General features: G+C 51.1%; 1 protein-coding gene across 1 annotated transcript; it reads left to right on the forward strand.

Annotated features, from left to right (window-relative positions):
• The first annotated feature begins 4,841 nt into the window (after positions 1-4,841).
• LOC140913260 (zona pellucida sperm-binding protein 1-like) lies at positions 4,842-19,344 on the forward strand. The gene is made up of 14 exons (XM_073349331.1): positions 4,842-4,994; positions 8,372-8,597; positions 10,290-10,411; positions 10,581-10,715; positions 10,797-11,277; positions 12,495-12,638; positions 13,461-13,645; positions 13,732-13,829; positions 16,529-16,656; positions 16,750-16,939; positions 17,028-17,178; positions 17,390-17,474; positions 18,510-18,635; positions 19,205-19,344. The coding sequence occupies exons 1-14, from the start codon at positions 4,842-4,844 to the stop codon at positions 19,342-19,344; spliced, it is 2,364 nt and encodes a 787-aa protein (XP_073205432.1).
• Positions 19,345-26,306: the final 6,962 nt, after the last annotated feature.

Consider the following 26,306-nt stretch of genomic DNA (forward strand, 5'->3'; position numbering starts at 1 on the left):
GATGGCTTGGCACAATAATGAATGGAAGCCTGGTGGTTTATAGGCACAAGGCAATGAATTTGCCATTTGCTAAAATTTCAAAGTAGCATAAAGATCGTGCTGTAGTTGTAAAGGCCTTTGCTTCTGTGCTTAAATCATGTACTTGGAGACTAACCATGAGAATTATTGCTGAAAGCTGGGCACTTATCTCCTAGAAGCAACAGAGAAGGAGAAAGACTTGGGTGTATTGCTTGATCACAGGATGACTCTGAGATTTCACTCTGATGCAGCTGGGAACAAGGCTAACCCAGTCATGGGATACTCGGGTGAGGTATTTCCAGTGGAGACCGGGAAGTGCTAGTACCATTATACAAGGCACTGGTGAGACCTCATCTGGAATACTGTGTGCAATTCTGGTCTCCCATGTGTAAGATGAATTCAAACTGGACCGGATATGGAGAAGGGCTACTCGTATATCCAGAGAAATGGATAACCTTGTTAGGATATAGATATTCAGGCCTGTCTGCAAAGGCCTGTACTTTAAGAATTTAGGTGTATTTGCTAGGGGGCTTATTCCTTCGCCCACTTACTTCCCTGGTCCTTCTCGCATGAACAGAGAGCAATAATACCCGAAGTCCAAAGGTGCAAACAATTCGATGTTTATTAGGGTGAACTTCCAGCAAGCATGATTCCAGTTTCCTCCCTTAGTATCCTCCTTTCCCAGGTCTGACACCACAGAGCCTTACACCTGTGTCCCTGTTCCCATTCCTACCCTTAGCCAAACATGATTCCAACTTCCTTACTCCCATTCCCTGTTCCCATTTCCCCCTTTAGCAAAACATGATTCCAATTTTCTTACCCCCATTCCCTGCTCCCATTTCCCACACCCCCATGCCCACCCACACCCACACCCAGTCACTTCCTCATTGACTACAGATTATATAGTAAAACTTGAGTTCTGCTTAGCTATACCTTAACCAATCATTTTCCTGAAATTTAACTAACCAATCCTAACATATTGTAACATGATTATGTAACCAATTATATCCCACCACCTTAATTAGTTTACACCCAGCAAAATTAATTATACAGCAGACAGGAACAATCACAGAACCAGACAGAGATTATACAGACAAACAATAGCAAAGTGGGAACTACAATGACAAGACAACACAGAAGTGAGGAAAGGAGTACTTGTGGCACCTTAGAGACTAACCAATTTATTTGAGCATAAGCTTTCGTGAGCTACAGCTCACTTCATCGGATGCATACCGTGGAAACTGCAGCAGACTTCATATATACACAGAGAATATGAAACAATACCTCCTCCCACCCCACTGTCCTGCTGGTAATAGTTTATCTAAAGTGACCATCAGGTGGGCCATTTCCAGCACAAATCCAGGTTTTCTCACCCTCCACCCCCCCCCCCCCCCACAAATTCACTCTCCTGCTGGTGATAGCCCATCCAAAGTGACAACTCTTTACACAATGTGCATGACAATCAAGTTGGGCTATTTCCTGCACAAATCCAGGTTTTCTCACATCCCCCCCACCCCCATACACACACAAACTCACTCTCCTGCTGGTAATAGCTCATCCAAACTGACCACTCTCCAAGTTTAAATCCAAGTTAAACCAGAACATCTTGGGGGCGGGGTAGGAAAAAACAAGAGGACACAGGCTACCTTGCATAATGACTTAGCCACTCCCAGTCTCTATTTAAGCCTAAATTAATAGTATCCAATTTGCAAATGAATTCTAATTCAGCAGTTTCTCGCTGGAGTCTGGATTTGAAGTTTTTTTGTTTTAAGATAGCGACCTTCATGTCTGTGATTGCGTGACCAGAGAGATTGAAGTGTTCTCCGACTGGTTTATGAATGTTATAATTCTTGACATCTGATTTGTGTCCATTTATTCTTTTACGTAGAGACTGTCCAGTTTGACCAATGTACATGGCAGAGGGGCATTGCTGGCAAATGATGGCATATATCACATTGGTGGATGTGCAGGTGAACGAGCCTCTGATAGTGTGGCTGATGTTATTAGGCCCTGTGATGGTGTCCCCTGAATAGATATGTGGACACAGTTGGCAACGGGCTTTGTTGCCAGGATAAGTTCCTGGGTTAGTGGTTCTGTTGTGTGGTATGTGGTTGTTGGTGAGTATTTGCTATTACCAGCAGGACAGTGGGGTGGGAGGAGGTATTGTTTCATATTCTCTGTGTATATATGAAGTCTGCTGCAGTTTCCACGGTATGCATCCGATGAAGTGAGCTGTAGCTCACGAAAGCTTATGCTCAAATAAATTGGTTAGTCTCTAAGGTGCCACAAGTACTCCTTTTCTTTTTGCGAATACAGACTAACACGGCTGTTACTCTGAAACCTGACAGAAGTGAGGATTTCACATCCCAGCTATTGATAAGTGAGTTCTTGCCAGACAGGATGCTATCAAACTAAGTTTCCTTTTACATTTGCTAGGCACTTCCCTTTCTCTGGAGGTGATAGGAATACAATCCTGTCCTGATAGTGCCTAACAGCCCAATAGCACCTTATTTCAATGTGACTAGTTTGGAATGTGAGGATGTGACTGTTCGCTTCCCAGCTTATGGCTGCCTCTGCTGCTTAGCCAAAGGCCTAAGCCTAAGCACAGGGCCCAAACTGTCACAGTAAGAGAAGGCCCTTACACTCGCAGACAGTGGTTTTGATTCTTTCTTTTATACCTCTGGAACTAGCCAAGTGATAAGAATGTTGGGGACACTGGGGCATGGCCACTAGGTAACTCGAGGGGATGGAAGACCACGAGTGTCGATAAAGCCCCCTCGTACTAGGCCCAGGTGTCCTTGGCCCCCCTCCTGCCTGGAGGCACTTGCAGCAGCTCTGCGTACTAGGCCCAAGTGTCCTTGGCCCCCCCGCCTGGAGATCATGCAGAGTCCACCATCTCAAGAGACCACGCAGTCCCAGATTCACAGACGAGCTCCAGCTTGGTCCGAACAGGAGGTACTGGATCTCATTGCGTGTTAGGGAGACGAATCTCTTCTGGCACAACTATTTTCCAAAAAAAAGAACGCAAATACGTACATTAAACTCTCCACTGCCATGACGGAAAGAGGCTACTCCAGGGACACAGAACAGTGTCGTACAAAAAATCAAGGAGCTGCAAGCTGAATTCTGTTGTCCGGCCGCATGTGATGGCTTACTCACACCAAAGTGGCAGGCACTTCAGTATGAGAGGCAAAATGAGACCTTGTACAGAAAGAACACGTGCTGTGTATTATGAATTGCCGGTTTCACTGAGAAACAGCGTCCCCTTTGTTCTCTAAACTGTATCTTTTAAAATACTACTCTCCCTTTTTCTTCTCCTGCAGCAGGCGCAAATGTTTCAATGCAGCCCCTAGTTCCTTCCTACAGCTGTTCAAACAGACCAGAGTTCCTGAAGATGCGAGCGTCATGCACCTTTCCAGGTCATCCCACATTGATGTCGGTGAAACGTTCCTTGTGATCCACCAGTGCTTGCAGCACCATGGAAAAGTACCCCTTGCGGTTTATGTACTGGCTGCCCTGATGTTCCAGGGCGAAGATGGGGATATGTGTTCCGTCTATTGCCCGCCGCACTTAGGGAATCCCAGCGCATTAAAGCCATCCACAATGGTCTGCACGTTTCCCAAAGTCACTCGCCTTGATAGCAGCTGGTCATTGATTGCATTGGCTACTTGCAGCACAGCAGCCCCCACAGTAGATTTCCCCACTCCAAACTGATTCCCGACTGACCGGTACCTGTCGGGCATTGCAAGCTTCCACAGGGCTGTGGCCACTTGCTTCTCAACTGTGAGGGCTGCTCTCATTTTGGTGTCTTTCCGCTTCAGGGCAGGGGACAGCAAGTCACAAAGTTCCATGAAAGTGGCCTTACGCATATGAAAGTTTCGCAGCCACTGGGAATCATCCCATACCTGCAACATTATGCGGTCCCACCAGTCTGTGCTTGTTTCCTGGGCCCAGAATCGGCGTTCCACCGCATGAACCTGCCCCATTAGCACCATGATCTCCCAATCGCCACATGCCGTGCCATCTGTGTCCGTGTCCTCATCAGTATAGTAATCGTGCTGTCATCACTTCCTTGCCCAGTCTTGCAGGTACTGCACATACTGCTGGATTATGCATGAGGTATTTACAATGGTCAAAATGCAGCAGAGATCTGATCGGGCTCCATGGCTATGGCGCTTGCATGGGTAATCCTGGAAAAGGGGTGCGAAACGTAGGAGAGCAGAGTGGCAGCGGAAGCTGTGCTGTTTGGGTCACGGTAGCCAAACAAAGACTGACAATGGTTGTCTTCTGTGGCTTTCACAGAGGTGGGAGCCCAGGACAGACAACATGGAGAAGCTTGCAAGCGTGGCAATAGCGAGAGAGCAGAGTTGGCGGCAGAAGCTGTGTTGCTCGATTCACAATGGCCGAGCAGAGTTGAGTTGGAGAGGTGGATTCATCGTAGCAGGAGAGCAGCAGTGCACCGTCTGCTGAAAGCAGTATGGCGTCTGCATGCCAAAAAGGGGCGAAACGATTGTCTGCCGTAGCTTTCTAGTGACACACACCCAGAAACACCCGCCAGAATGTTTTTGCCCCATCATGCTTAACTGGGAGCTTAACAGAGAATTCCAATGGGCAGCAGGGACTGTGGGAACTGTGGGATAGCTACCCACAGTACACCGCTCTGACATTTGATGCCAGCCTTGGTACTGTGGACACAATCTGCCAAATTCACCCGCTTTAGTAGGGACACAGAAGACCGAACGTATAAAATAGCTTCCGAAAATTCGAATAGAATAATTTTGAAATAATTTTGTACTGTAAACGTACTGAGGGGTAGCAGTGCCATGAGAAAAAGACAGACGGAGCCTAGGAAAACCACCAGGCAAGAGAAGCTCAAGAGGCCTAAGCCTATTGAGGTGTCCTTGCAGCGCATCCTCAGGTTTCACACAGCTCAGGCTGAGGCCTGCCTCGGTCTGTGGAGCTCCATACTTGGCCAGGTTAGGTTTCTTCAAGGCCTGGTATGAGGCCTCCCTAATTTATGACTAGTTTCACCCCTAACTTGCACTCTGCACCGGCCACTAGGGCTAACCCCCTTAATCTTATTTTAAAAGAGCTGTAAAATCATTAACAATCATGGGCCTCAGTTCCACACCTCATCAGAACAATGGCACCTCCATCAGCCCCTGGCACCACGCCAGAGCCCTGTTCCAACACTGACTCAGACAGAACGCAGTGACTCCTAGTGAATTAACACCACTGTTTTCTGGACCTCCAGGGTTTTGCCCACAGATCCCCCTACTCAGCACTGAGGAGGCCTGATCCTTCCAAAGGTATGACATGTAATGTTAGGTCTCAGCAGCTGTCCCTTATGGGGTTGGTGATGGGATAAAGTACCAGGGTGACTAGGGGCCAGGACTACACCTGTACGGAGATGACGATGTCACCCGCATGAGGGGAGCTTGGGGATCTGTTGCTCTCTAGGGGCTGGTTCACATGGATGTTAATGAGTGTGCTACAGCCACTCCCTAGAGATGGTTAGTCCTTTTCGTTCAGAATCGCCTGGTTTTTGCTCTGAAGATCATGGAGTTTAAATCTCAGTGTGGGCCCAAGCAGGAGCAGTTAAAATTGCAAGCCAGAGATTGACATACAGGGCAAGGGGGTGCAGAGCAGTGGGACAGAAGACCAGACTAGCAGCATGTGTGTAGGTCAGAGTTAAGAGTACAAGCAGAGCTGTGGGGGAGGCGTGTTTGGCAGCTGTTAGCATCAGGCTCAGGGGCCCGTTCTCCATTCCCCAGTCACAGGAGCAGTTTCTCTACACACCTTGCCTGCCCTGCCGCAAAGATAAAGCATCTTTGAGTGAGTTTTACATTCCTCCCCCGATGCCCCCCCGCCCCAGTGTTCACAACACAACAGGGAAGTAGGGAAGAAGCAGAGACGGAGTTACCAACTCTCATCATGTTATTGTGAGTGATGCAATACTTTGTGCTTTTCTTAAAGCTCCAGCTCCTGGAGTCAGGTGAACATACAAGAACATCAGCTTTCCTTTTAAAAAAAGGGTTTGAGCCTCATCTTTTTGTTTTATGTTTGTATGACACCTGGCCCAATGGGGTCCTGCTCCATGACTGAAGCTCTTAAGCACTGCAGGAATACAAATACATAATAACTGTAGAGACAGAGAAGCTTCAAAGCATGACCTCCGCAGATTCAAAAGCCAGAAAAGCATTTTAAAATAGCCACAAATTTGTTATTTTTAAAATCTCATGATTTTTAAGGGAAGCTCAGGAGTTTGGGGGGACTCATGATTTTTGAGCGCTCAGGGTTGGCAATATTCTCAGCAGTGAGAAGGGCAGAAAGAGCGAGGGAGATGAGACGGGGAGCCCCAACCCCAAAGAGCCAAAAATCAAGAGATTGCTGCAAAAATCATGAGATTTTTCACACAAAAAATACACTTGAGCGGTTTTTTTCATAGGTTCATGGATTTTCAGGCCAGAAGGGACCCTTAGATCAACCAATCTGTCCTCCAGCAGATCACAGACCAGAGAATGTCACCCTGTTACCTCTGCATGGAGCCCGATAACTTGTGTCTAAGTAAAGCGTCTTCCAGACAGGCCGCCTGTGGGCTGGTCTACACTAGAAAGTTAGGTTGACCCAGGTGTGTCCCTCAGGGCTGTGAAAAATTCACCCTCCTGAGAGACGTAGTTAATCCAACCTCTCTCCCAGGGTAGATGCCATGAGCTCACTGGAAGAACTCTGCCATCGTCCTACCTCTCGGAGCGGTGGATTTACGACAGCGTTGCTGCAGTATGTTTCAGCACTACAGGGCAGCACTGCAGCTGTGTAGACATAGCCTGATTGAGACTCCATCACTTCCAGTGGTCGTCTGTTCCAAGGGTTAGTCACCCTTCAAAATGTGTGCCTTACGTCTACCTTAGATTTGGCCATGGACGGTGGGTGAACCACAGGCTTGGGGAGGCTAGCCCCTGGCCCGGCCCGGCCCACCCTTCAGCCTGAGGCCCCAACCCAAAGCCCAGAATCCCTCCCTTCCACGGCTACCAGCCCCCCCTTCCAATCCCGGGTTGCCCAAGCACCACCAGCCCCAAAGCGCCAGGGCACACACACCCACCCAGAGCACCAGACAGGCTGCCCCATCAGCCCCGCAGCACTGGGTGGGTGGGCTGCTCCCCAGCACCAGACCACTGGGTGGGCGTCGGGCAGCCCTCCTTTTCCCCCCAGCCCTGGAGAACTGGGTGGTGCGGCCCCAGCCACCCCAAGTCCTAGCCGCCCTAGCCCCAGCCCCAGCCCAGCAGGCTTCCCGGAAGAGGAGCAGGCTGCTTGCCTGGGCTGGGGCCAACTACCAGCAGCAGAAGGAGGGGGCCTTGGGCAGAGCATGGGCAGGGCCACGCGGGGCTCTTTGCGGAGGTACAGCCTCCCCAGGCTATTGTACGCATCGTCCATGGATTTGGCTGGCTCCAACTTCCAACCGCTGGATCTTGTTCTACCCTTCTCCACTCGATTAAAGAGCCCTTTAATAGCCAGTCTTTTCGCCCTATGAATGTACTTGGGCACTGTACTTGAGCTACTTCTTGATCTCCTTTTCGATAACCTAAACTGACTGAGCACTGAGAATCTCTTGCTAGCCGGCACTTCTTCCAGCCGGCAAATTGCATTTGTGACTCTTCTCTGTATCCACTCCAGTTTTTCAATTACCTAATCCCACAGAACAAGAAAGAAAAAGGCCTCATTCAATACCATGGCCACCTACACACTGATTCGACCTTGTGCCTGCCCGCCCGCTTCGAATCATAGAATATCAGGCTTGGAAGGGACCTCAAGAGGTCATCTAGTCCAACCCCCTGCTCAGAGCAGGACCAATCCCCAACTAAATCATCCGATCCCAGAAGGATACACTGACTAGACCCCTCGATTCCAGGCAACTTGGCCTTCTGATTTTTGGGGCACTTGGGGTGTGCTTGAGCCCTGTTTTTAAGCTTTTCTCTGCAACTGTGCGGGCAAGAAACTTATTTTTCTTTTGAATGCACACTGAGGTTCTCAGCTAGTTCCTTGTTTCCAGGAGATGGGGCTTGAAATAAAACATCAGTTACCATGGGACTTGCAATAAAATCCTGAGAGCTGGCAACACTGAAAAGGTAGCGTAACAGGAGGCTTCAATGGGAGGGGGGTCTTAGGGCTGAAGGGTTCGATGGTTATGTTTCCCTTTCACCCTGAGCTTTGCACTTTTCACCCGGCCCCTCCCCACCACCAGGCAGCTCCCCAGGTGCTGCCTCTCTGCTCATCTGATTCACACCCCGCCCCCTCCCCACCACTCACTCACCCTACAAAGCCCCGCTCCCACAGCCTCTCCCCTTATGAGAAGTGGCTGCTAGACAGGGCTTCTTTCTTAGCATCTTCAGCCATGGGGCTGGCCTGTAGGTATTTTGTGGGCTTAGTGCTGCTCTGGTCCCTAAGGATAGCCCTTGGGCAGGGGGACTTCCACAGGATCAGTTTCTCTGTCTTGCAACATGAGTATGACTGTGGAGACTATGGGATGCAGCTGCTGGTCTTTCCCAGCCAGGGCCGCACCGTCCGCTTCAAAGTTGTGGGTAAGTAGCTGCCTGGCTGCTTCATGAGAAAGCTAAGAAGCCTCCTGCTCGTCTGCCCTCTTAGACATGCAGGCGGGTTTTATGGGTCTCTTGTGGAAACCTCTTACTTCTACAGTATGTAATGAGAGCTTTAGGAAGGGAACAAGAAGCTCCTACTCTAGTGCTTTTTGGTGGCCTGGCTGTTGCCCTCAAATCTTGAGTACCCTGGTCTCCTGAAGTGAGAGTCTGTGGCTTCTGTCCCCTGGAGAAAAGACTGGAGATAGCCCTAACCGTTGAATCCAGGTAGCAAAGTCTTTCCTCACAACAGCCTGCTGACCGTGACCCACAAAATAGCAGAGGGTAAAGAGGGAACCCTGCTGGGGGGAGACTGTAAAAGGACATACCAAAATGTGGCTGGGTATCCCAAGCTCTGGTGTAACTCGGCCCTTTGAGCTCCAGACACCTGGATCCTGCGCCCTCTGTGGGTGATCACCTCCCTGTTGTCATGCCCAAGCATGGGATGGCCTGGCCTGGCCTGGCTCGGCCACTCTCAGCCCTCCTTGTTAGGGGGCTTATTCCTTCACCCACTTACTTCCCTGGTCCTTCTCGCATGAACAGAGAGCAACAATACCCGAAGTCCAAAGATGCAAACAATTCAAAGTTTATTGGGGGGAACTTCCAGCAAGCATGATTGCAGTTTCCTTCCTTAGTGTCCGCCTTCCCAGCTCTGACACCACAGAGCCTTACACCTGTGTCCCTGTTCCCATTCCTGCCCATAGCCAAACATGATTCCAATTTCCGCACCCCTGTTCCCATCCCCTCCCACCCACGCCCACTCACTTCCTTATTGACTACAGATTATATAGTCAAACTTGAGTTCTGCTTAGCTATACCTTAACCAATCATTTTCCTGAAATGTAACTAACCAATCCTAACATATTGGTACATGATTATGTGCCCGATTATATCCCACCACCTTAATGAGTTTACACCCAGCAAAATTAATTATACAGCAGACAGAAACAATCACAGAACCAGACAGAGATTATACAGACAGACAAACAATAGGAAAGTGGGAACTATAAATGACAAAACAATACAGAAGTGAGGATTTCACATCCCAGCTATTGATGAGTGAGTGCTTGCCAGACAGGATGCTATCAAACTAAGTTTCCTTTTACATTTTCTAGGCACTTCCCTTTCTCTGGAGGCGATAGGAATACAATCCTGTCCTGATAGTGCCTAACAGCCCAATAGCACCTTATTTCAATGTGATTAGTTTGGAATGTGAGGATGTGACCGTTCACTTCCCAGCTTATGGCTGCCTCTGTTGCTTAGCCAAAGGCCTTAGCCTAAGAACAGGGCCTCAGACTGTCACAGTAAGAGAAGGCCCTTACACCAGCAGACAGTGATTTTGATTCTTTCTCTTATACCTCTAGAACTAGCCAAGTGATAAGAATACACCTAAATACTGAGAGTATAGGCCTTTACAGACAGGCCTGAACATCTATATCCTAACACTCCTGGCTCTAGGTCAGACTTGGTAAATGACGGCCGTCCTGTATCTTTGGAGCTGCTTCCCACCATGCTAAACTCCACTAAACTGAAGGATGTGACAAACCACAGTCGCTGTTCCAAACATGGCTACTTGGCTAAGCTTCATCAAGGGCTTTAACTCTTCCTTACCCACGACCTGTATGACTCTCTCCACAGATGAGTTTGGGACACCCTTCGAAGTTACCAACTGCTCCATTTGTCTCCATTGGGTCACATCTGGCGAGCAAGGAGCGATGATCTTCTCAGCTGGCTACAATGGCTGTCATGTGCAGAAGAAGGTGAGGGGGGTTGGCACACCTCACCCCAGTGTACCTGAGCAACAACAGAAGCTGGAGATGGGTCCATACCTGCAGTCACAGCAGCCTGTGCAGCTGGGGGGCGCTGCGCTTAGCGCCTACAGAGTCTGTTAGGCCACAATACGGACTGATTGGTGTCTCTTCATTGCAGGATGGGCGTAACCACCTGCAAGTCCGAGTGGAGGAACTGCTGAGCGCCAGGGCCGTCGCTGCCACCTATGATGTGAACATGACCTGCCCCAAGCCCACTGAACGTGACTTAACCCCAGAGGAGACCATGCGCTACGTGCCCCAGCCGCAGCCGGGCCTGGTGCGCCCGGTGCCCCAGCCGCAGCCGGGCCTGGTGCGCCCGGTGCCCCAGCCGCAGCCGGGCCTGGTGCGCCCGGTGCCCCAGCCGCAGCCGGGCCTGGTGCGCCCGGTGCCCCAGCCGCAGCCGGGCCTGGTGCGCCCGGTGCCCCAGCCGCAGCCGGGCCTGGTGCGCCCGGTGCCCCAGCCGCAGCCGGGCCTGGTGCGCCCGGTGCCCCAGCCGCAGCCGGGCCTGGTGCGCCCGGTGCCCCAGCCGCAGCCGGGCCTGGTGCGCCCGGTGCCCCAGCCGCAGCCGGGCCTGGTGCGCCCGGTGCCCCAGCCGCAGCCGGGCCTGGTGCGCCCGGTGCCCCAGCCGCAGCCGGGCCTGGTGCGCCCGGTGCCCCAGCCGCAGCCGGGCCTGGTGCGCCCGGTGCCCCAGCCGCAGCCGGGCCTGGTGCGCCCGGTGCCCCAGCCGCAGCCGGGCCTGGTGCGCCCGGTGCCCCAGCCGCAGCCGGGCCTGGTGCGCCCGGTGCCCCTATTATATCCTCCACCAAGCAACATAGGTGTGTGGGGGTGTCTGTGACCTCTAACTGGTTTGAGTGCATGTGGGTCCCCTCTAATGGAAGGTTTCATGCTCCACTCCTGACTCCTGTGGTGGCCTTCAGAGGAGCTGAACCTTGTCTCTTGCTTGTGGCTGCCATGTTAGAGCTGGTGTTGACAGTGTTGTAAGCCATAATCAAAAATGAGATTCGTTTAGAAATCATGCTCTTCCCCCACCCGCCCCCAGTTTATTTGAAGGGGAAGGGGTGGGTATTTGCCTTCTGGTTTTTCAAAGTTTAGGGGGAAGGCACTTGCTTCCAAAGTCTGAGCTTCTTTGGCTCAAAATCCAGTCACACATGCACCAATGTGTCCTTGCCATTGGCTGCTCAGAGGGGCTTCCCCTGTTCCTCCAGTATCCCAGGGTTTGGGATCTGATGTTGTATCCCTTCATATCTCACCCCCACATCTGCTTGCAATCTGTCTCCTTCACACACACACAACCCAAGTGTCTCTCACAGGCTCTTCTCAGCTCTTAGTCCCTCCCTCTCCTAGAGTCCTGTCTAGCCCTCCCCCTAAACCAGAGTGGCATCCACTTTGCCTGTAGGTACAGCTTCAGTCTCATGAAAGAAATTCGCAGCCATGTTTATGAGGGACACTTTCCTCTGATCGGCTATGGGGAAATGGTGGCCAACCTGCTAGCTTCTGCCCCATCGTCCGTAAAGGGAGATGGTGACTTCAATAAAGGAAAAATTCATAGAGCAGGCGTCTGCTCACTATTTCATGAGATGGCTAGAGAAACCCACCTCAGAACTGCTAAGTGATAAATTACAGTTGACCACACTGCTGGCTGTGTTGAGGGGGCTGTAGGGTGCAGGTGGGGGCTCTCCTCTGACACAGCAGCAGATCAGGAGCCTGAATTTCCAAGTGACATGTTAAGCCTGCTATCAGAGAAGGGCAACATGCTACATCTGGAGGACAGGGGTGGGGATCTGAGCACAATGCTGTCTGAGGTGGTATGTGGTTTGAGGTTATGGTTGTGGGGGGCAGGGTGAGCTGGGATGGAGGACCACTGTGGGAGCTCTTGCAGCCCTTTGGGGAAGGGGAGGAGGGTTGGACTGGTGTTGAGGTCAGCCACTTGTCCAGAGGTCACTACAGATCTTAAAAAGTCTCTGGGGAAGGGTCTCTCGTGATCTCTTTAGAGGCTCTCTAGCTCTCCTTAATCCACACCCTGCTGTTCTAGGGGCGCATCTCACAGAGGAGCAGTGCCGTGTGGTGGCTGGGAAGATGCCCTGTGCGGATGCCCCAGGCCAAGCTGCTTGCTTCCAGGCTGGCTGCTGTTATGATGAGACTGACCTCACCACTCCCTGCTACTTTGGCAACACAGGTGGGAGACCTGCCCTCATGTCAGTTTATGGAGCCTTTTGTCATCTCTGTCCTGGGAAGCTTGGTGACACACCGTACGTCTCAGATGAGTTTGGTCACCACCTACTAGCATGGTGAACTAGACTTGGATGCAATGTCTTTGTAACTCTCACCCTAGGCTGCAGCTGGCATCAGTTGTGTACAAAGGGGTTCCTTCCTACATCACGGTCTCTCCTCAGTTGCCTAATGCCTGGCAGATCTTGAGAGCCAACACCAAATGTGTGGTGGCAGAGGAAGACCCCTCAGACGGTACAGGCTGGTGCTCCATCATCAGATCGATGGATAACTCTGCCGGCTTGTGTCTCGTTCCTGCACAACATGAGCTGCAATCATGCTGTCTCAGACAAACCCACTTACCCCCATGGGGCTTCATTTGATAGATTCCAAAGCCAGAAGGGACCATTGTGATCATTAGTCTGTCTGATTTCCTGTATAACACAAGCTATAGGATTTCCCTGAAATAATTCCTCCAGCAGATCTCTTGGCAGACATCCAGTCTTGCCTTGTCAGTGATGGAGAATCCACCATGACCCTGGACAAACCATTCCAAGAGTTAACTACCCTCGCTCTCAGATCTACACCTTATTTAAATACTTAGACTGTAATCAAGTCACCCCTTAACCTTCTCTCTGTCTAAAGAGACAGAATTTGGTCACTACAAGGCCTGTTTTCTAATATTTCTCATGGCTCTTCTCCAATCTATCATCCTGAGTGTGGCATGGAACTCTTGCCCAATTCCTCTACCAGGAACATCTATACTTAATCCTGCTCCTTTGTGTTGCAGTCACTGTTCAGTGCCTCCTGGATGGTCACTTTGTTCTGGTGGTCTCCAGGGACATGTCTGATCACCCCATCATCCTGGAGAGTGTCCGACTAGCCTATGCCCAGGCAGGGTGTGACCCCATCAGGATGACTGAGGCTTTTGTGATCTTCCGCTTCCCCCTCATGCAGTGCGGCACCACAGTCCAGGTGAGGGGACACCCACGGGAAGCCAGGGTGAGTGCTCTGCTCAGGGGTTTGGGGGACTAACCTGCCCCATGTCGCCACTCTTCCAGGTGATCCATGACAAACTGATCTATGAGAACCAGCTGATCTCTGGCATCGACATCCGGACTGGGCCGGACGGCTCCATCACCCGGGACAGCACCTTCATGTAAGTTGGCCTGCTCTGTTGACTAGCAAGGAAGTGATGGTGAGCAGTCTTCAGCCCTTCCACAGTGGAAGCGTGAGGCCAGATCCTTTCCCCTGGCAAAGATCTGATCCATCAATTTTCCAGCAGCCTCTCCTGACCACCAAAGGACTTAGGGGATGTTCTACAGGTATGGATTCCCTGCAGTCACAGACATCCCCTTTTCTGAGTGGGGGAATGCACCTGATCCCTAATGGGGCATGGGGCAAAATCTTGCTTTGTGAAGGGAAGGACACTCTCTGTGCAGCTGACTGTCCAAGAGTCAGGGTTTTACGTTGTCTGATCAAATGCCAACATTGGTCAGCCTCACCTCAGTCCCTGGAAAAATCCTGCAGCAGGTTGTCAAGGAATCCATTCTGAAGCACTCGGAGGAGAGGAAGGTGATCAGGACCAGCCAAAATGGATTCACCAAGGGCAAGTCGTGCCTGACCAACCTGATTGCTTTTTATGATGAGAACTGGCTCTGCGCATGTGGGGAAAGCGGTGGACATGATATACCTTGACTCTAACAAAGTTTGTTACAGTCTCCCACAGTGTTCTTGACAGCAAGTTAAAGAAGTAGGGGCTGGATGAATGAATTAAAGGTGGCTCGAAAGCTGGCTAGATCATCAAGGTCAACGGGTAGCAATCAACAGCTCTGTCTAGTTGGCAGCTGGTATCAAGCGGCATGCCCCAGGCGTCTGTCCTGGGGTTGGTTTTGTTCATTATCATTAATGATCTGGATGATGGGATGGCTTGCTGAGGGTGTAAGTTAATGGATAACACTAAGTTGGGGGGAGAGATCTAGAAAAATTGGGCTAAAAGAAATCTGAGCTTCAATAAGGACGAGTGCAGAGTCCTGCACTTAGGAGGGAAGAATCCCATTCACTGGTACAGGCTGGGGACCGACTGGCTAAGCAGCAGTTCTACAGACAAGGACCTGGGGATTACAGTGTACGAGCAGCTGGCTACGAATGAATAGTGGGCCCTTCTTGCCAAGAAAGCTACTGGTATATTGGGGTGCATTAGTAGGAGCATTGCCAGCAGATGGAGGGAAGTGATTCCCCTCTCACCAGCAGTGGTGAAGCCCATCCGGAGTACTGTGTCCAGTTTTGGGCCCTCACCAACAGAAAGGATGTGGAAAAATTTGGAGATTGCCCAGCAGAGGGCAACAAAAATGATTAGGGGGCTGGGGCACATAATTTATGAGGAGAGGCTGAGGGACCTGGGCTTATTTAGTCTGCAGAAGAGACAAGTGAGGGGGGATTTGATAGCAGCCTTCAACTACCTGAAGGGGTTCCAAGGAGGATGGAGCTTGGCTGTTCTCGGTGATGGCAGATGACCGAACAAGGAGCAATGGTCTCAAGCTGCAGTGGTGGAGGTCTAGGATGGCTATTGGGGACGGGACTATCCCTCTAGGAGGGTGGTGAAGCACTGGAATGGGTTACCTAGGGAAGTGGCAGAATCTCCATCCTTAGAGGTTCTGAATACCTGGCTTGACCAAGCCCTGGCTGGGATGATTTAGTTGGGGTTGGTCCCGCTTTGAGCAGCAGGTTGGACTAGCTGACCACCTGAGGGCTCTTCCAATCCTAATCTTATGATTGTAAATGCCACTTGCTGTGCGATCTCCAATGACAAGTAGGCACAGCCAGCCTGACCCGAGAAGGGCTCCATGGGGCCACCCTGAGGGACTAATAACTCCCTACAGGGTTGGTAGAAAGAAAGCTTGATGTAGGGACTGTTGCCCCCTTACTAACATTCAGTGAGGTGTACTGGTTGGCTAGCTCCCAGTACTAAAAGGGGAAGGATCTCTGGGAAATCAGGACCCTGAGAGTGACAGTCCCCAGGAACAATGGGGAGAGGCCAATGCTCCAGGTCAGCCTGACTGACAGGGTGGGCAGGCTAATCAGAGTCAGGAGGCCAGGGAGGTCCTGTCCTCCATGTGAGCTGGATTTGCCTGGGTCACAGAGTCAGGTCATGTGTTTCCTTTAACCTTTCCCATGTTTCCTTCTTTCTAAAATAGTTGATTAGATAACTTCCATACAAGGTAAAGCAAATGCAATGCTCATGGGTCAGAAGTGCCCAGTGCAGAGAGTACCCCGGAGTGGGGACACCCTAGCCCCAGTCCTAGGTGACCACAGCAGGGTTGGGGGTCGAGCCCCCTCTCCCCCCCCTCCCCCCAAGAATCCTGGGCCTAGCCTTGTTGGGGTTACGAGGACTCTGCCAGACAGGAGAGTGGAGGGGAGCCCTGAAGGGCAGGGAGGCCACTGGATAAAGGAAGTGGGAGCGAGGACTCGGATCCTTTCGCTAGCCCACTTCACCGGGGTAGTGCAGAAGCCAGGAAAGTTCCCCACAAGAGCAGGACTATTCCCCTGCTTACATTGAGAATGCTGCCAAAAGAGATGTGAGGACAAGTAAGCAGGTGCTTCTAGCCTGTCTGAGAAGGCCCCCATGTGGCCGTGCTCAGACACTCCTGCTGAGTCCCTGAGTTGGAGGGAAGAACATCTGAGTTGCTAAAAGGGTTGATCCACTAGCATCCTTGGATGTCTCCCATCCAAGTACTGATAGGGCCTGATCCTGCTTGTCTCGAGCACTAATAAGGTCACTGCCAGACACCACGTGGCCTCAAGCTGAAGTGTCAGAGCATCAGCCCCTGTCTCCTCCCTCTGCTCTCTCCTGTGCAGCCTCCATGCTCGCTGCATCTACAATGCCAGTGACTTTCTGCCAGTCCAGGTCGAGGTCTTCTTGCCCCCCACACCTGCTCCAGTCACCCAGGCAGGACCCCTCCGGCTTGAGCTGCGCATCGCCACAGGTAGGTGACCCCTCACTCCAGCACGGAGATCCCATCCCCCTGAAGGACCACAGGTGTCTCAGCTCTGCTCTCCTCCTACCCTCTCCCCCACAGACCCGAGCTACAGATCCTATCTCTCAGAGAGAGACTACCCTGTGGTGAAGGTGCTCAGGGACCCTGTCTACATGGAGGTTCGCATCCTGCACAGAACAGACCCGTCCCTGGTTCTGGTTCTGCACCAGTGCTGGGCCACCCCAAGCGCTAACCCCCTGCAGCAGCCGCAGTGGCCCATCCTGGTGGACGGGTGAGTGGCTGGGATGGAGGGGGAGCATGGCTTGGGGAGGAGGAAGGCGGTTTCCTTGGTCCACCCTTCTCTCATGTCTTGCTCCCAGGTGCCCGTTCCTGGGAGACAACTACAGAACCCAGCTTGTGCCCGTGGGCCCTGCCTCATCTGAGCTGCCCTTCCCGACTCACCACCAGCGCTTCGTCCTCTCCACTTTTGCCTTTGTGGACTCCGCCTCCCAGGTGGCACTTGAGGGAGAGGTGAGAAGGGGCCCACATATAAAGCGGGTGAGGAGGGGGAAGTCGGAGTGCAGGGGCAGGAGCTCCTATTTTAGTCAGGTCCTGACCTCCTCAGTCTCTGCTGAGGCGCTGCACATGCAGAACCAAACCGATAGCTGTGGATCTACTTCCTGCCTCCTACCAGCACTGGCCAGTCACTCACTAACTCCATTCTCACTTGTGTGGATTTTAGGTGTACATTTACTGTAGCGCCTCAGCTTGCTACCCCTCCCGGCTGGAGCCCTGCAGGACCCTGTGCCCATCAGGAGCTGCTACAAGTAAGTCGGAGTGGTCTGAAATCCATGTGGGTTTCTACAAGCTCCCATCCCAAATACCAGAGGACTCATAGTGAACAGAGATCTGCCTGTCCTGCTATATCAGAGGTGGGCAAACTACCACCCACAGGACCATCCTGCCCAGCCCCTGAGTTCCCGGCCGGGGAGGCAAGCCCCCAGCCCCTCCTGTGCTGTCCCTCTCCCTCGCAGCCTCAGCACGCCTCCAGCACTCTGCTCCGGTAGGAGCTGTGAGCTCCCACTGCTCTGAGCAGCATCATAAGGGGGTTGGGATTGGAGAAGGGGCAGAGGGTGTCAGGGGGCAGTCGGGACAGGGGCTGGTTGGATTGGGCAGAGGTTCGGGGGGGCAGTCAGGGGGCATTGGATAGTCATTGGAGTCCAGCAGGGGCTGTCAGGGAGCGGGGGGTTGGATAGGGGTGTGGTCCCATTGGGCAGTTAGGGGCAGGGGTCCTGGGAGGGGGCAGTCAGGAGACAAGGAGTTGGGGGGCAGAGGGGGTTTCTGAGGTGGGCAGTCGGGGGGCAGGAATTGGGAGGGAGCCAGGCTCTTTGGGGAGGCACAGCCTTCCCTACCTGGCCCTCCATATAGTTTTACAGTGCTAATGTGGCCCTCAGGCCAAAAAGTTTGCCCAGCCCTGTGCTATACACTGACTGCAAGGCGTTCAGCCCAGCTCGTTATGTACCTCTACCATGTCCTGTAGCGCTAGCTAGGGTATGATGGGCTAAGACGAAGAGGTAAATGGCCTAATCTCCTACAACTGCCCTATGTAGGAGACAATACTAGAAATTGCCTCTGGAGAGTGGAGTGTCTGCTGCTCCTGATGAAATGGCCTTTCTTCCCAACTTCTCCCACACTTCAAATAAGCAATTCAGGAAGATCTAATACCTGGTACCACAACCTGTCAGGAGGCCTGTAAGGACTCATGGTTGAGTCCATGGTGACGCTGCATTTCATCACGATGGGCCCTCTGGTTGTGAGTGCGCTGGACAGACAGCTCCCTAACTCTCCATTCCATCTGCCAGGAGGCCGCCGGTTCCTGGATATCGACAATGGGACAGGAGAGCCCCAGGACCTGGTGAGTTCTCCTGGCCCTGTGATCTTCCAGGAGAGCCCTGAGCCGTGGAGAGAGCACGTCTATGAGAACAAGGGTGAGGTTTCTGTTAAACCCTAGTAGGACAACTGGCATCTTGCACAGTAACCTGGAATACAGCAAGTCAATGCTGTCTAGGGGGTTCTAATATAAATGTTCATGGGGGGAGGGGGGCTACATGCAGAAGTCACTCCTTGATGATCCATATGTAAGCTAATGCTGGCTGACACCATACCTGTGAGTGCTTCCTATGAGTGGGCCAATGTTGGGTTATATCCTTATCCTATGGACATTCATAGGATGTCTCAAAAACCAGCAAACTTGGGGGAAGCGGGGGGGACACTATGGCACCTCAATGGTGACTTGTATGCCCTGAGCCTCTGTGGCACTCAATGCACTGGGGCTAGCATTGCCTCTGCCCTCTATTGGATGGCTATCAATGGGATGGTGGTGCTGGCTCACAGTCTAAAAAGTGAGTTGACAATTCAAGTATCTTTCTGATGAAGGCTGGCCTAAGTGGTAGGGGGAGCACCACTGGGGCAGGGAAGTCTAGGTGTCATCTCCACACTTTAGACCCTACAGAAATCTGGATTGTCTTAACCTCTCCTCCTCCTCCTCCTCCTTCAGACCCTGTCTCCAGACTAGACCTGACCCTGGTGCTTCTGGCCATGCTTTCATTGGTGGCTGTGGCTTCTCTCGTTACTGTGACACTACTCCATAGGAGAAGCAGCTGGATGACAAGGTCCCAAATCTTCCATGGCAGATGACTGTAAAATAAGGGAGAGGAGCAGAAATAAAATCTCTGGAGTGCACTAATGTCTTGTGGTAGCGTGTGTCCCTCTGGGGGAGGGAACAGCAGTTGTTGAGGCCAGGGGTCTGCTACTAGCCTTGTAGCTCTTCCCCATTCAGCAGCAGAACAGACCTCTCTGCAGGGATAGACACCAGAATAGGATGTGGCATAGAGGACAGGAAGAAGACTGCAAGCTAGCACTAGACAAGGTAAATCAAATGGCTTTCTCTCACTCCTGGGGTCCTATCTGGGGGGAGAGGAAGCCACTCAGCCGAACTAGGGACTTTTTGATTAACTTTACTGTGAATAGCTGGATTCTAACTCCCCTGGGCACGCAATAAGAACTACTGGCGCTTGCCAGTCTCATATGAAGTCCATGTGAGCCAGCTGGGGGACACGCCTAAGTCTGGTAACTAGAAACCCTTGTGTCTTCTGTGGGGGCTGTGGCAGGAGGTGGAGAAGATTTCCCCATTGTGTTAGTGACTGGGAAACCTGATGCTTCAAGACCTTAAGCATCCTGCCTGAGAGCTGGGATCTGCCCCATAACTGGTATCTCCTGCTTCTTGACCCTTAAGCTATATCTCTGGGGCACTCCAAAGCATGGCTGTAGTGCGCACACACAGACCCAAGTGAGCTAGCTTTCATCAAGCTAGTTGAAATAACGGTAGTGGAAGCATAGCCTATACAAGACTAGCTGGGACTCTGGGTCGTACTCCAGTGGGTAGCCTGTGCTGCTGTTGCTCTACTGCTTGATCTGGCTAGGCCAAAGCTACCTCGGCTACATCTACGCACTCACCTCTGTCTACACGGCAATCTACCCTTCTCCATTTGCATTAGTTTCCTTCCATCTCGCCTGGGGAAACTACAGCCCTCCAGCTCCTCTCCAAATCCCCTTCCAACAGCTAAAATCCTCTCCCACTGCTCCTACCACATCAACACCCTCCACCTACTGTAGAACCCACAGGGACTGTCACGCTAACGTGGTGTAACTGTTCTAACCCCTCTACCACCATCTTCTAGGGTAGCCTACTGTGGGACCGGATCCTGCAAACACTTAATGTGCAGGTGGTAATGACTTCACGCATGCATGGAGTTAAGCACGTGCTGAGGGCTGGCCAAGCAACACAAACTGTTCATTAAATGTCAATGTTCATCCTGCAGTAGGCAAAACCAATGCCTCAAAACTCTTCATGGAAAAAGCAGAAAGGCATGTGTATCCAAGAAATGCATGGGCACTCGCCTGAGATCTAGGAGACATTGGTTTGAGTCCCTGCTCTGCCTGACTGGGTGCACATGTGTACTCCTGCATCCCAAAATGGAGTGTTGCAAGGTCAGAGTCTTGGACTGTAAGAAGATGGCAGCAGGGATCATGCTTTTTGTTACTCTCTGCAAAAAGCATTGTGTGATGGCTTGGCACAATAATGAATGGAAGCCTGGTGGTTTATAGGCACGAGACAATGAATTTGCCATTTGCTAAGATTTCAATGTAGCATAAAGATCGTGCTGTAGTTGTAAAGGCCGTTGCTTCTGTGCTTAAATCATGTACTTGGAGACTAACCATGAGAATTATTGCTGAAAGCTGGGCACTTATCTCCTAGAAGCAACAGAGAAGGAGAGAGACTTGGGTGTATTACTTGATCACAGGATCGCTCTGAGATTTCACTCTGATGCAGCTGGCAACAAGGCTAACCCAGTCATGGGATACTCGGGTGAGGTATTTCCAGTAGAGAGCGGGAAGTGCTAGTACCATTATACAAGGCACTGGTGAGACCTCATCTGGAATACTGTGTGCAATTCTGGTCTCCCATGTGTAAGATGAATTCAAACTGGACCAGATATGGAGAAGGGCTACTAGTATATCCAGAGAAATGGATAACCTCACTTAGGAGAGGAGACTGAAATACTTTCATTTAGCCTAACCAAAAGAAGGCTGAGGAGAGATAGATGACTGCTCTCTCTAAATGCATCAGAGGGATTACTATCAGAGAGGAATTAACATAAGCACCAACGTGGACACAAGAACAAATGGATATAAACTGGCCATAAGCAAGTCTAGGCTTTAGATTAGACAAAAGTTTCTCTATCAGAGGAGTGAGATTCTGGAGCAACCTTTGAAAGGGAGTGGGGGGGCGGTAAAAAGCGTAACTGGCGTCAAGACTGAGCTTGATAAGTTTATGGAGGGGAGGGTAGGATGAGACTGCCTACAATGGCACACGAGCGCTCTGTGACTGCGAGCTGCAAAGATCTCCAAGGGCTGGTTTAAAGGACACCAGATGGGGAGGGCTCTGAGTTACTATAGAGAATTCTTTCCCCAAGGTATCTAGCTGGTGGGTCTTGCTCACATGTTCAGGGTCTCACTGATCACCATTTTGGGGATTGGGAAGTAATTTCCCCCATGTCAGAGACCCTGTCGGTGGGGGTTTGCCGTCCTCTCCAGCACCGGTCACGGGTCACTTGCAGGTTTAAACTAATGTAAATGTGGGGATTCTGTTTAGTTTTGTCTTTATATCATTATTTGAGGACATCGCTAACTCAGACAGAGGTCATGGGTCTATTGCAGGAGTGGGTGGGTGAGGTTCTGTAGCCTGTAATGTGCAGGGGCTCAGACTACTCAGGAGCTCAGGTCCCTTCTGGCCTTAAAGTCTGTGACAGAAGAGAGGGGGTTCCCTGAAAGCTCAATAGTGGCAGCGGACAGCCAACTATAAGCAGTAACGCAACACTGGAGATACAAGTTGCATGCAGCTGGATGGGTGCCTGTGACTTTCCTTCTACCAGCTAAATGATGTGACAATGCAGTCAGCATAGACAATCCTGCACATGAAAGACTTGGTATCATCTTGGCACAGAAGTAAGACATATAATTGCCTTAGGGTACCAGAAACAATCCAAAGGGAGTGGTGCAAGCTACAATGTTTGAATGAGGATTGCCAGCACTGATCTGTGCCAGGATAGAACAATAGCAATAAGCTGTTTCCTCCAACAACTCAATGGTGTATTTAAATGATGCAAAACTGGGGGTCAATACTGGCTGATGGGCAGTTATGGGGAGGGGGCAGCAGTGTGCTTTCCAGGACTACAGTGATGGAAGGGGAAGGCTTAGCTAACCAAACTACCCTGGAGCCAATACAATAGGGTGGCAGCAGAAGAACAAGTTTCAGACACAAGGGTGTAAGTTCTGTATTTCTGCTACTGCTCCCTATAAAAATCTTTAAACGGAAAAACCTGGCCATCCCTAATTCTAAAGGCAGGGTGAAGAAGAAGGGAGGCCTCAGTAGTCTACTGAAAGGCCAGTTCTGAAGATGTGTAAAACGTCATTGCGTGGGGTTTCTTCCAGACACTGAAGGTGAGGGATGATTTTCCCGTGACAGAAAAGGTCTGCTTCAAAGTCCATGGGAATCCTTCCATTGACTTCTGGGGCAGAGACACCAGACAGGAGAGAGTTGGAGGAGAGGATGAAACTTCTCCACTTAGGGGAAAAGTGCTGAGTATGATAGAAAAATGGCCAAATGTTTCTCCTGCTGAAGTAGGGAGACTTGGGCCTGGTCTACAGTACGCAGTTATTTCAGAATTAGGCGAGTTACCTCGAAATAAAACTGGTTCCATCCACACGACCAAACCAGTTTTTTCAATTTAAAGGGCTCTTTACTCCAATTTCTGTACTCCACCTTGGCAAGTGGAGTAACACTAAAACTGAGATCGCAGTTCCGGGTTAGAGGTACTGTGGACGCAATTTGACAATATTAGCCTCCAGGAGCTATCCCAGAATGCTCCCTTGTGACCGCTCCGGACAACTCTCTGAACTCCAATGCACAAGTCAGTAGACAGTAAAAGCCCCTGGAACTTTTGAATTTCCTGTTTGGTCACCATCAGCACAGTCCACCAGCACAGGAGACCGTGCAGAGTCCACCATCTCAAGAGACCACGCAGTCCAGGATTCGCAGACAAGCTCCAGCTTGGTCTGAACGGGAGGTACTGGATCTCATTGCATGTTGGGGAGACGAATCTCTTCTGGCACAACTATGTTCCAAAAAAAGGAACGCAAATACGTACATTAAACTCTCCACTGCCATGACGGAAAGAGGCTACTCCAGGGAAACAGAACAGTGTCGTACAAAAAAAATCAAGGAGCTGCAAGCTGAATTCTGTTGCCCGGCCGCATGTGATGGCTTACTCACACCAAAGTGGCAAGCACTTCAGTCTGAGAGGCAAAATGAGACCTTGTACAGAAAGAACACGTGCTGTGTATTATGAATTGCCTGTTTCACTGAGAAACAGCGTCCCCTTTGTTCTCTAAACTGTATCTTTTAAAATACTACCCTCCCTTTTTCTTCTCCTGCAGCAGGCGCAAATGTTTCAATGCAGCCCCTATCTACTCCGTCCCAGATTAGAAGGTGGAAAAATGAACTCGGGACAACGATTGCTGAGCTCTTGCAGTCCTCCCGCATTGATAGGGCCCAGTTGAGTGTATGGAGGCAAACAATTGCAGAGTCGTGTAAAGCGTTACATGAATATGAAGAGAGGAAGGACGTGGGCGATGAGAGCAGGCAGGATGCTATGGTCAAGCTCATGGGGGAGCAAACTGATATGCTCCGCTGTATGGTGGATCTAATGCGGGAAAGGCAGCAAGACCATAGACTGCCACTGCAGCCCCTGGATAACCGCCCTCCCTCCTCCCCAAGTTCGATAGCCTCCTCACCCAGATGCCCAAGAACATGGCGGGGGGGAAGGGGGAAGGCTGCGGGGACCAACACAATCAACCCCAGAGGATTGCACAAGCAGCAGAAAGCTGGCATATCCTAAATTTTGATTTGGTTTCTGGACTAGTCCTTCCCTCCTCCTCGTCCACCCCCCTAACCCAATACCCCCCTCTAGCTTCTGATTTCTCTCAATGTTTTGTGCAACAACCAATACAGAACGGTTTTTAAACAATTGTGACTTTATTTCCTTTCATATATATATATGGGGGGGGCAGGTAACTTTAAGAGAAACAACAACTCCTCTCACAGCGTACCCTGGCCAGTCATGAAACTGGCTTTCAAAGCTTCTCTGATCTGCAGCGCGCCCTGCTGCGCTCTTCTAATCGCCCTGTTGTCTGGCTGTGTGAAACTTGTCGCCAGGCAAGTTGCCTCAACCTCCCACCCCGCCATAAATGTCTCCCCCTTACTCTCACAGATATTGTGGAGCACACAACAAGCAGCAATTACAATTGGAATATTGGTTGTGCTGAGATCTAACCGAGTCAGTAAACTACACCAGCGTGCTTTCAAACGTCCAAATGCACATTCTGCCACCTTTCTGCACTTGCTCAGCCTAGAGTTGAACTGCTCCTTACTACTGTCCAGGGTGCCTATGTACGGCTTCATGAGCCATGGCATTTAGGGGTAGTCTGGGTCCCCCAAGATAACTATAGGCATTTCAACATCCCCAACAGTAATTTTCGGTCTGGGAAGTAAGTTCCTTCCTGCAGCTGTTCAAACAGACCAGAGTTCCTGAAGATGCGAGTGTCATGCACCTTTCCAGGTCATCCCACATTGATGTCAGTGAAACGTTCCTTGTGATCCACCAGTGCTTGCAGCACCATGGAAAAGTACCCCTTGCGGTTTATGTACTGGCTGCCCTGATGTTCCAGGGCGAAGATGGGGATATGTGTTCCGTCTATTGCCCGCCGCACTTAGGGAATCCCAGCGCATTAAAGCCATCCACAATGGTCTGCACGTTTCCCAAAGTCACTCGCCTTGATAGCAGCTGGTCATTGATTGCATTGGCTACTTGCAGCACAGCAGCCCCCACAGTAGATTTCCCCACTCCAAACTGATTCCCGACTGACCGGTACCTGTCGGGCATTGCAAGCTTCCACAGGGCTATGGCCACTTGCTTCTCAACTGTGAGGGCTGCTCTCATTTTGGTGTCTTTCCGCTTCAGGGCAGGGGACAGCAAGTCACAAAGTTCCATGAAAGTGGCCTTACGCATATGAAAGTTTCGCAGCCACTGGGAATCATCCCATACCTGCAACACTATGCGGTCCCACCAGTCTGTGCTTGTTTCCTGGGCCCAGAATCGGCGTTCCACCGCATGAACCTGCCCCATTAGCACCATGATCTCCCAATCGCCACATGCCATGCCATCTGTGTCCGTGTCCTCATCAGTATAGTAATCATGCTGTCATCACTTCCTTGACCAGTCTTGCAGGTACTGCACATACTGCTGGATAATGCATGAGGTATTTACAATGGTCAAAATGCAGCAGAGATCTGATCGGGCTCCATGGCTATGGTGCTCGCATGGGTAATCCTGGAAAAGGGGTGCGAAACGCAGGAGAGCAGAGTGGCAGCGGAAGCTGTGCTGTTTGGGTCACGGTAGCCGAACAAAGACTGACAATGGTTGTCTTCTGTGGCTTTCACAGAGGTGGGAGCCCAGGACAGACAACATGGAGAAGCTTGCAAGCGTGGCAATAGCGGGAGAGCAGAGTTGGCGGCAGAAGCTGTGTTGCTCGATTCACAATGGCCGAGCAGAGTTGAGTTGGAGAGGTGGATTCATCGTAGCAGGAGAGCAGCGGTGCACCGTCTGCTGAAAGCAGTATGGCGTCTGCATGCCAAAAAGGGGCGAAACGATTGTCTGCCGTAGCTTTCTGGTGACACACACCCAGAAACACCCGCCAGAATGTTTTTACCCCATCATGCTTAACTGGGAGCTTAACAGAGAATTCCAATGGGCGGCAGGGACTGTGGGAACTGTGGGATAGCTACCCACAGTGCACCGCTCTGACATTTGATGCCAGCCTTGGTACTGTGGACGCAATCTGCCAAATTCACCCGCTTTAGTAGGGACACAGAAGACCGAATGTATAAAATAGCTTCCGAAAATTCAAATAGAATAATTTTGAAATAATTTTGTACTGTAAACATACTGAGGGGTAGCAGTGCCATGAGAAAAAGACAG

The sequence above is a fragment of the Lepidochelys kempii genome, chromosome 6 (assembly GCF_965140265.1).
Source record: "Lepidochelys kempii isolate rLepKem1 chromosome 6, rLepKem1.hap2, whole genome shotgun sequence".
Classification (NCBI taxonomy): Eukaryota; Metazoa; Chordata; order Testudines; family Cheloniidae; genus Lepidochelys; species Lepidochelys kempii.

Bases quoted from the DNA above. Each gene is read 5' to 3' on its own strand.
- LOC140913260 (XM_073349331.1), top strand. From the start codon at position 4,842: ATGAGAAAAAGACAGACGGAGCCTAGGAAAACCACCAGGCAAGAGAAG. The intron at 10,716-10,796 runs GTGCCCCAGCCG...CCCCAGCCGCAG, and splicing joins CAGAGGAGACCATGCGCTAC to CCGGGCCTGGTGCGCCCGGT. The intron at 18,636-19,204 runs GTGAGGTTTCTG...CTCCTCCTTCAG, and splicing joins GCACGTCTATGAGAACAAGG to ACCCTGTCTCCAGACTAGAC.